Below are 11,281 nucleotides of genomic sequence, written 5' to 3'. Positions count from 1 at the left end.
GCAGGCTGGGGAGGTGGTTTATCATGGGAGCGGTGCTGGTAGCCACGATGGGACCTGTGAAGTTTCACATCGGTCAGCCATCAGGCTCAAAGAGTAATGGTCAGTGGTTCCAAGCCTAGCTGTACCAGTGGCTGATTACTAATGGCTGGAGGAATGGGTTGATGGAAACACGATGAAGTCCCGCACCAGAAACAGATCCATGCTGGCTGGGTGCCCACTGGATGGAAGACACCTTGGAAGAAAAGGGCCCAGGAACCCAGGTGGGCAAGAAGATGAAGTGCCCTTGCAACAGAGGCGGCTATCCGCATACCAGGCTCTACAGAAGTGATTATTCATGCTCCTCTATTCAGTTTCTGTAAGACCACATCTGGAGTAGTGTCGTCTTCAGGCTCCCCGTATGAGATGGACAGTGACGAGACACTAAGATGGTGAGAGGATGGAGCACATGATGCATGAGAAAGGATGAGAGCCTCGAGAAGAGAAGGTTAAAGGTGGGGGGAACCTAACTGCTGACTTCAGCTACCTAATGGGTGGTTGTAGAGAAGACAGACAGACTCTTTTCAGACACGTACAGCAAAAGGATGAAAGGCAACAGACATAAGCTGCAGCAGTGGGAATTCTGACTGAAGAAAAAAGAAAAAGATGCAGTGAGGGTGGGTCAAGTATTGGGATGGGTGACCAGAAAGGCTGCAGAATTGCTGTTCTTGGAGATACTCATCTGGACAAGGCCTGAGCAACTGGACCTAACTTGCAAGTCAATGGTGCTTTCAGCAAGGGGTAAGACGAGACGCCCTCCAGAGGTCCCTCCAGCCCAAATGGTTCTATTCATCTTGACCTTGAGCTTCAGGAGCAGAAACACAGTTTATTATATTCACCTGTTTTCATTGTTTCCTCTAGTAATTATTCTTTATGTGGAAGTCAAAGCACTATCTCCTGAACTATTAAAACAAAAAAAGCCAGAAGCATACAGATTTCTAGGCATGCACGCGAAGTAAGGGTCAAATCTTCTTTAAGATTTGCTCTAAAACATTAACCTCAAACTAAGAACGCGCTGTCTCAAAAGTGTCCCTGTGCTTTTTTCCCCTTTCCATAAAGCTGCCCTGGAAATCAGAGAGCCCACTTACTTAGCCTGAGTCAACTGCCAGTTACTCTGAAAGCTTGTATATGAGGCTCTATCAGATCAAAACCTGATTGGAGAAAATCTAAAATCCTATCATATTCGCCAGTACTGCTCTTCTGTTACACAAACAGGGAAGTCCTGGGGAAAAAAAAAAGTCATTATAAAAAAATAGTACATTCCTAAAAACACGTGGACATCGGTTCAAAAAACTCCTGAGTTTTTATGCACATCATACATTCCCATTATCCAAGGCCTGACATAAAAATGCTTAAAGTAACCGGAATCACAATGCATATATCTTTTAAGTCTGAACTTAGATCAGCAATTATCTATGAAGAAAACAGCAATTTTGCTGCCAAACCCAGAAATTCTGCTTCTTCTCTCCCCTCTGTCCCATTGTCAGACCAGTATAATTCAAAATGCTTCTACTTAGTAATTCAGGCCGAAGAAAAAGATGTGCATAAGCTGGTTTAGTGACATTTTATTAAAGTAATTTTTCAGGTTTCACCCTCCCCCTCCACATATGTGCAAATTTCTTCTTCTGGCAGTAAGCCACACACCAATTTTGAGGTGGAAAACAGTTGTAGGAAAAAAAAGAGAAAGTCAGAAATTACTTTATAAATGGACACATCTTACAATACATTACAGTGCTCCCTTTAGTAGCCAAATGGTTCATGAACATTATACTTTATGTAATACCACAAATGCACAAAATATGCTTTGCGTATGATTGCAAAACCAGCAGCACTCTGGAGCCAAGCACATGGTTTAATATTATAATAATGAGTCTACTTCAATGTAGTGGATTTTAATAAGACTTTAATAATACTGGTATGAAGCCAAATTACATAATGTCCCAAAACATGAAACAAAGCTTTTACAGAGAAAATAAAAGCTCATTGAAGTATAACCACATTTAAAAAAAAACAAACCACCACCAATGTTATCTAAACAAAGCCATTAGGCATATTTAATTTTAAAAAATCAAATTAGAGAAAAGGAACTCAAATCTATTCCCAGATCTCAAGATAAAATTAAAAAGGATATTATTTTAGGCAACATTTATGAAAATGAAGGTACTACGCCAGCACTGGGAAACAAGCTAACACCATCATTACCTCTTTTGGCACAGATATGGATATGGGTTGACTATCTCCAATTTCTCTCAGAGGACAAAAAATGATTCGGTTACCGTACAGGTTGATTTTAAGCCTGAACTATGTTGGATTGTCTAGAAACAGCTTAGACCAATAAAATAATTTCCTTCTACATATGAAAACCAACTCCAAGTAAAAGTCCCAAAGGTAGACAGCCAAATGATTTACTCCCTCAGCCCCCTCCAATTCTGCGGTCTTGGGGAAAACAAGGACTTGAAAGCACCTGTAAAGCTCGGTCCGGCACCGACCATTCTCAGAACAACTTCCTCCCTCACCCCTCCCCATGTATGACAGTGTTAGGCAGCAATTAAAAGAAAAATCAGTACTTCATTTGTTGGACAACACATGCAGAATATCACACATTCTTTAAGCTGTATAACCTTTTAAAATATTAGTGTTACGCTAGTTGGAAGATTAGTATTTGCACGAATAACATTTTTTGTCCTTTATTAGGATCAACTATTTAGATCCACATATCCAACAGAGATCAACATATATTAGCATATTCCACTGTACTACTGGTTACAATAAGTACTACTGTTAAACCAAGTCTAAATCAATGCTGACAGCCTATCAGAGCACGTGGTGATGAATACAGCAAGAATCAGAACAGTTGTCTTTACAGACATTATATTGTCTCATCTACATGTCTCTAGACTTTTTAAGCAGTTTTGATAAAGGCATTAAGAAATTTTAAGTAGATTTAGATTCCACATGACAAGATGAAGTGAGGGGGACATTTTATGCCTTGGATTTCTTTCTTAGAAGTCTACTTTAGCTACAGAAGCCATTAAAAAGTTGCAAGTAACTTCAAGATGAAAGGCATTAGCAGCTTTTTAGAAAAGGATAATCACAGTCTTCTAGACACTTAATGAGACTTAATTCACAGGAGCTTTTGACTTGGTCTGCTGTTAATTGAATCAAAGTCGATGATGATCTTGTCACACTTTGGCTTGAATTCCCTAAAATAAAGAAAAACACCGATATTAGTCAGTAAGTAGTTAAAACATTTTGCTTGCTTTAGCTCCAGCTAAATTTTTGAAGCAATAAAAAAAAAAAAAAAGAGCCCTCCTTGGATTCACGTAGTTTTCATCTCTATGGGAGCCAATTATAGTGCACCACACTGAGAGAAACCTGGACAAGAAAGACTAAGACAAAAAAGACACATGGGGTGGGTTAGCCTGTACGTTCTTCGGCTATTGGAGTTCATACGTTACCCAGGAGTCAAAGGACTTTTAACAACTTAGCTGCAGGTGGTGGCATCATGTTACCAGGGCTGGGATTTTTGTTCATATATATTTCAAATATTTTTATATTAAAATATTTGAAATCTACATGAACAAAAATATTTATATTTTTTATTTACAGATACAGGTGCACATATATGTATCCATAAAAATATTTTAATATACTGTATCTGTATTGTATATCCACATATATGTATATATATGTATGTATAAAAGATATTTGGAATATATTTTGATAAATGTTTTGATCACTTTTTTCCTGCCAAGTTTTCAAAGAACACTTTCAAACTTTGCCCCAGTATATTAAAATATTTTTTGTGCTAGGGGAATAGAAAACATTATGCATCATACTGCGGAAAAACCTAACTAGTTGAGAGGGAATCATTTTAAAATTGTAACTTTAGAACTGTAAAATTAATACTGCCACAAAATGTTTCCTTTTATTATCATTAGAGCATCTGCTACAGCAATTAGCAAGGAAGATATTTGGGGACTGAGCATATATTTTCCAGTCTACCAGTAAACAAAGGATTATGCAAATAGTGTGGATTTAGTGCCTAATTAAGCTCTGCAGTTCAGTTCAAGAGATTCATTAAGTACCACCTACATCCTTAATAATCCATACAAGAATGAGTAACAGTCAACACAGAAAAGCACATGCTGCTGACCACAGAAACTCTGAATACTTTGTCCAGAATAGCAGTCTGAAATGCAAGAAACGTTTCTCACCCTGGAGAAGTTACAAGATTTGACTTGCAAGAGAATGATTTATGCTTCTTAGTCAAATAGTCTTAGTAGACAGGAAATACACTGAAGGACTAAAACTGAATTTCAAGTACTGCTGCGTTTTTTCATGGATGTTTCTTAGCCCAGTAGGTACCTTTCATCCTAAAATTTTATCTGTCAGAATTGTTATGTTTGCAAATTTTTTGAAGCCTTTATATTAATATTGTAAAACTTTTTAGAGTCGCAAAGCCTCCCTGACTGCATAATTAGCCTCACCCACAGCATGTTATTGCTATCAAACTAGCTGTTGAACAGATTGTCTTTAGGTATTTCTGTCAGTGTCTTTAAAAATCCCACTCTTCAAACATTTTTCAGATTCTCATTACTTTAAGGCAAATATTCCAAGTTTGGTCCTTTTCTCACAAGAAAAGCTGACCAAAGAAGACTGGACAGCTATAGGCATCAATAATTAATTATGCGTGGCTGGTGTGACACCTTCCCAAACTGACTGCCACAAAAAGATACTAAAGTTTCAGTAAGGATCAGGTAATCCATTAAAAAAAAAAAAAAATTGGTCATTTCAGTCCAACTCGTATGATGATAGGATAATTCAGGTTGTAAGGGAATTCAGGAGGTCATCTAGCCTAACCTCCTTCTCCAAGCAGGGTCAGCAATGACTCACCTGAGTACAATGTAACAAATAATCATCACATTCGCAATTTCACTTGCAGCCCAGGAATGAAATGAATATTCCAAATGGACCATTTTCTCATAGAAACGTTAAGAAATTGAAATTTAACCAGACACAAGGCAAAAAGAATGGTGCAGTCTGTCAATCCCGTACCTTTTGCAGGCATACAGAGCAAGCCATCTACAAACACTACCAAAGAATAAAATGCTGCAAGATGCAAAGAAGAAAAATTTTTGCCCTAAAGTTGGTCTCTTTCACACACCTTTCTTCCTTTAAAAAATAAAAACTAAGTTAATCCAACGTTCTCTTACCTGTACGTAATACCTGCTAAATCAAACATCCGCCGTGCAGCTGTCATTTCTGTAGTGTCATGATACTTGTCAGACATAAAAATAACTTCCTTTATGCCTAAAAAAGGCATACAGAAAAAAAATGTTAGAATTACACTGGAAAAAAAAAGTAATGTCATATAAAAACTGGTGCACAAAATCAGAAAAGGCAGCATTCATCCACATACTCTAGAACTCCTTGGTACACCCCTACTTCCCAAATTACTATAGGCTGTACTTGAGAACAAGGCTATGTAAGGTAGAGCTGTTTTGGAAGACCGTTCTTTCAGAAACGTTGGAAAATATTTTTCTCCACTTTTACCCAAGTTTAACTCAGAAAACCAGAACCAAAAACTCATGGGCAAAACCACAAGATAGAGAGACTAGAAATAAAGTATTTTTGCAAAAGTAATTGAAAATTTATCTTTCTACCTCTCTAATACAGATAAAATTCCCCACAAAGAACTTAAATCCCAAATCCCATTCCCCTTCCAAATGCATAGCTATAAAAGGATGCTTTTTCCTTTTGTTCCCCGTTTTGTAAATAACTCCCAGTCCCAGGTTCAAATCCTCATAAACACATGCTGTCTCAAATTGAATGATCTATGCCTAAATTACTTAGGCGGGGGAGAAGTGTAAAGGTTGACCCAAGAGAAGATACAAGCGTTTCGGAGCCTATCAACACCTTACTGTATTTGCCAGGCAACATAAATATCAACACATTGCAATTTAGTGCTGACCTAAGTGCATAAGGAAAAGGATGAGTGACTACATTGCGAACAAACAGCCAATCTACTTTGAAGACCATTTGATTTTGATTCTGTAAATAAGAGAAATGTAGCACAAATACAGCATACCATCGTCTTTCCCCCTTCGCCTCTCTTCATTTCCAACCTTACTGACCAAAATAAAGAAGGATTCTGTTTGCTACTTTCTTCCTAAATTCCCGTGGCCATTAGCGATGAGAGAAATTCCCCAGAATAGCAATCCACGCTCGGATTGCAAGACTTTACTCAATGACCAAAATATATGCTACCTTAAAGCAGAGATTTTTACGGAACTGAAGCCTACTGCAGATATGCCTAGTCTGAAAAAAGGCGACACATTTAGGCCAGCACACTTGCTGCAGTGGCACAGATTTATAACAATTGTAATGAAAGACATAATTAAAGTAGGATCATAGAAGTCTTATGACATTTATGAGCAAAGATATTTTAAAATCTTCAAATATCTACCATGCATCACATTCAAATTAAAATTTCATGTATATACTCCCAACAGACCTTTTGTCATGCAGAAGTTTATTTCTTTCTGCCCTACTCTATTCAATGTGTCAGAGCACAGTAAAATTGACAGTAATTATATGCAAAGCCCGTGTTGTTCTTTGGCAGCTCCTGGTCTAAGAAGTTACAAACCTAAATTAGAAGCACGCTTAGAATCACAGAAGATGCAATTAGCACTGGAAAAATTTGGCACCATTCAGATGCAAAAAAAACCCACAAGTAGCATCTTATGAAGTTGACAGTGCAATTAATTTAGATCTAACAGCAGCAATTTAACATCAAATACATCTGTGATAAGATACCAACGAGCAGGCAGCACTGCAACCCTGACAAATTAAGCTGGCACTACTCCTTACCTGCCTGAATGATGAGTTTTGCACATTCATTACATGGAAATAAGGCAACATACATGCTGCAGCCTTTCACATCAGCTGAGTTTTTGTTCATGATGGCATTCAATTCGGCATGGCACACTGATTTAAAAAAAAAAAAACAATTCATAATACCGTTCATTAAAATAACTCAGTCAAACTAAAATTAAAGTGTTACAATATAACTGCTTACATCCTTTCAAAGGCAAATAGCTTGCACAGCTTGTCATAAAGGGCAGAGGAAGAAATAAAAGCAGAAATACCAAAATCAATGAAGGTCAATTGTTCTGACCAGGCTGCCGATTAGTAATGATATCATTAAGCGCATTAGCATTGCCATTTGCTAACACCTATTGCAGGCAACAAAGCCGTAGGCTGTGGGCCAAGTAGTTGCAACCACCCTAAGTGAAGCAATATCTCACTGCTTCACAACTCTCTGGAGTATCTAATTGCCAGTATAAAACAGCTCATTTATGTGTTTACATGCACAGATAGGAACAGTCTTATGGTTATAAAAGTGCACTGTGCGCTCTTAAAGGCAGGAGAATCGCGAAGTAAAACCGAGCAGCTCTGTCCTCTGGGTCTCAGAACCGCTCAGTGCTGCTGCATGATTCTCTCACCCCAAGAATACACAAGACACACTCAACCATAAAAATGTCCCAGCTTTAATATTAAAGTGAGTTTACTGCTCATTAAAAGGTGCCAGACTTGCCAAGCAGGAAAACAAAGTCCTCTATTTCTCCATGGATTTGAGATAGGCCAGGTAGCGAGAGACTACCCTGCCTTATTCCACCGTAACACAATAGCTCTTTCTGGACAGATCACACCTTAGGGTTTAAGTTTTTATGCTGTACACATCAGCAGATTATCTGATGTGTTACCAACACAGGTGAGAAGAGCACAGTTTCTGTGTCATCCACCATGAACCTCTGAAAAAAACATTAGGATCTCTGCGAGAACTTCCTGTTTACTCCTAGGAATGACAGCAAGTTGCATAATTTATATACCTACCTACTAAGAAACTGCCTGCTGCCCTGACTTACTTCATAAACACGTGCTGAAGCGTGGTGTGGGTTTGAGCTCATCTAGAGACCTGCATGTGCAGACATTAAGAGTTTTTCCACTGCTTGTTTTGAAGAATGGATTAAAGAAAAAAAAAGTTTTCCCCTCCCTTGAATACATGGGAAAATTAAAACAGGCAAAGTTAGGGGCACAAGCTCATAGTATACTTGCTACTATGTACTGACCTCGCTGTGAATGATCTCACCACACAAAGAATAACTGAGTGCAGCACGTTCAACACGCAGGAATCCTTGCTGAATGGAAATGTTTTCCGCATGTGCTAAACATCTACATGGAATTTTCTATATAACAGCTAATGCACTATAAATTTACAGCCTAACTTACAGCACACAAGCTGTAAGATGTAGACAAGTCACAAAGGACCAAACACTTGCTAAAGAAAGCTCAGTATCGACTTCTACAAGCAGTCCCCAGCATCACCGTGACCACGCTGTCCACATACCTTCTCATAAACAGTAAAGCCAGAAACTAACATAAAAAATAGGAAATTAACAAAAAAACCCACCCACCCCCAAACCCCAAGCACCATCACATTAAGGTTTCTATTACTACTATTATTATTTCTATTGCAACTGTAATTGGGTCACACTGTATTTTAAACATACGCCATTAAGTGTACAAGATATACAATTATATGAACGTATACATTTAGAAAATCCAGAAAATACATTTACCTCCAGGTATATTACTGAGTTGCACTATTCTTATGTAGGCTTCGCAATAAGTAGTCAGAGAATTATTTTTCTGGGGTTACACAGGATTGAGTGAAAAAGAGTATCATTATTTCCACAACTGGAAATAGGTTATGTCAACAGGACAGAAACATCACTTTTAAGTTTCTTTGAACAATATACTTATGTTCTAGGCAGCAGTCTAAAATGTGGAAGGCCTCCAGAAAGGAGTATGAGGGAATGTTTTCAAAGGCTCACAGAACTAAAAAAACCAAACCCCCAAATCCTTCAGTAAATATTTCCCCTTCACTAAAAATCAGAAATCTTCAGCCATAAAACCAGACAAGTTTCATTGTTAGTACTGCAACAAGTTTCCTTCCTGTGCTGATGAGAAAGAAAGGCTCTTTCTGTAGACTTCTACAAACTTTCAACAACAAACCTCTTCCCAAGCAAAAACAAGTTCAGGCCAAAAATAACTTATAGAAGATAATCAGCTGGAGTGAGGAAGAGAGAAATTTTGCCTCTTGATCATCTTAACATAATCTAAAGTGAAGAACAATTACGACTCTCCAGTGTGGAAAGAAGACACAGAGACAGTAACAAGGAAGAAACAGAGACTAATCATTCCAAGACAAGAAGTAGTGGGGTCTCCAACAAACCCAGCAGGCTTTCGTTTCAAAAAGGAGGTAGGTTTTTCCATGCACACTGTAGCCTGACCGAGTATTTTACTGCACATACTGCAGAAAGTAGTATGGGGACTAGAAGTTTGCATTGATTCCAGAAGTCATCTTTTTCCTTCCAATATTTCTTTTTTTTTCAGTCTATTGGGCTATTAAATAGAAAACCATTTTGGCTCAGTTGTTGGAACTTGGAAGAATATTCTGGGAAACTATCATTACACATGTCTTTGTTTTATACATTTCCCTAGACATCTGCTACTGGCCCCTGTAAGGGATATTATGCTAGATGGTCCTTAAGAAGGTATGGGCATCAAACAAGTATTTTTAGGCTTTGTCCCATCACTCTTCATTCCCTCTTTCTCATATTCCCCTCTCTCTGGCAGATAGGCATTGACTGTTAACCGATTTATAGATAAGATAGTCTATTATCCCCAGATTTTTCTTACAGACCTGCCCAGCTTTGTACAGAGCATTAGTGAGAGACAGAAAACAAACCCAGGAGTCCAAAATCCCTCTTGTTAATAACTAAGTAGTTCACATTCGGGGTGTCATGAAGTTTTCTAACCTATTAAGAGCTCCTACTAATAGTTACATATTGTTCTCTCTCAGACAATAAGAAGCTAGCTTAAAATAACCTTTCACCGGTGCGCAGTATTCAGAACTCTGAAAACTGTATATTTAAATAGACTAGTAAAACTAAGAATTTTTACAATACCCTGTGGGGGCCCCCAGTGTTTTGTTTTTTTTAAAAAAATAATATTCACGTATAGCCAACATAATATTAAGTCTGCAACACTGGTTTCCATTCTGGAAAAGTGGCTTGAAAAGTATTCTCAAAAGGCTTCATTAGCTGAAGAAATAACCATGCAATGAGAAGTTACTGTGTGTGCTCTGACATTCCCACCACCTGCTACTATATTCATGAGAGGGGAAAAAAAAAAAAAAAAAGGCAGAGGAATGACTGCTTCATTACTGGTAGTATTAATTGCTAGTGTTTTATCTTTTCTCATTGCATACTGCTTTGTGTTGCATATATGAGGTAGCACTCATCCTTAAGCCTACCTGTAAATAGAAACCCCTACTTGCCCTATTAATGGTCATTTTTCAGGATTAACCACTTAACATGAACATGCTCTTAGGGGGTTGCAGTGTCAGAAGTGTTCTTCCCACCTACTAGAAGTGTTCTGACTAGTGATTTTATAAGAACCACAGGACTAGTCCAAGTGTTTCTTAGTACTGTTTAAAGGCTTACATGCTTGATGAAGAGCTTGGAGTAGGGACCACCATGTCACCTTCTAAGAAGCAATCAAAGGAGGGGCTGGGGGGAGCGACCTTTCTATGTGATTAATTACTAACTGAGCCAGACTAGGAATTTTGAGGAATTATGCACTAAATATGGTGTTACATTTGAAAAGAATACATTTCAATGCATATAGATTGTCACGCAGCAAGTTTTGACTTATTTGCTAACATAAGTTTTTATACTGCCATGTTAACCAACCTGACAAATATTAACGGGTTCCAAATACAGATATACGGTAATAGCACGGCGTTCTTCAGCATAATCCTGGCACAGAAATGGATACAGGGAGTTCTGTAATTTGGCCCACATCTTCTCAGACTTTTGGTAAAATCTTCACCTTTTCATGTTTATCCCTTGTCCATCCCACCTCTGTCCAAGCTCCACCTACCAGTTATCCTTTACTCGCTGGATCCCTGACGCTGGACACAGCAAGGATCACGGAAGGGACCGATGTATTATTGAAAGGAACGGGGTCTGGAGTGACAACCACTGGGGACAGTGGTTGATGGATCTGGAATTTGTAGAATGACATCAATCTTTTTTCAACCTCTGTGAAAGCGTAGGGATGGTTGCTGGCCACTGCATTTAGGGGAAGGCAGGACACTGATGTTGGGCTGACA

At 38.3% G+C, this 11,281-nt stretch overlaps 1 protein-coding gene across 1 annotated transcript in view; it reads right to left on the bottom strand.

The window, feature by feature from the left end:
- Window positions 1–1,922: 1,922 nt before the first annotated feature.
- The window catches only part of DCTD (dCMP deaminase), a 79,899-nt gene continuing 70,540 nt past the window's right edge, over window positions 1,923–11,281 (bottom strand). Inside the window, exons 5-7 of the mRNA XM_009330726.1 lie at window positions 6,910–7,026; window positions 5,253–5,349; window positions 1,923–3,239 (exon numbers count right to left, since the gene is read on the bottom strand). Of these exons, the coding sequence (XP_009329001.1) occupies window positions 3,161–3,239; window positions 5,253–5,349; window positions 6,910–7,026 (293 nt within the window). The 3' untranslated portion in view covers window positions 1,923–3,160. The remainder of the gene's footprint in view (window positions 3,240–5,252; window positions 5,350–6,909; window positions 7,027–11,281) is intronic.

This window comes from Pygoscelis adeliae, unplaced genomic scaffold (genome assembly GCF_000699105.1).
Source record: "Pygoscelis adeliae isolate BGI_AS28 unplaced genomic scaffold, ASM69910v1 Scaffold167, whole genome shotgun sequence".
NCBI classification, from domain to species: Eukaryota; Metazoa; Chordata; class Aves; order Sphenisciformes; family Spheniscidae; genus Pygoscelis; species Pygoscelis adeliae.
Note: the sequence above shows the minus strand (reverse complement) of the source record. Positions and strands in the feature narration are given on the sequence as shown.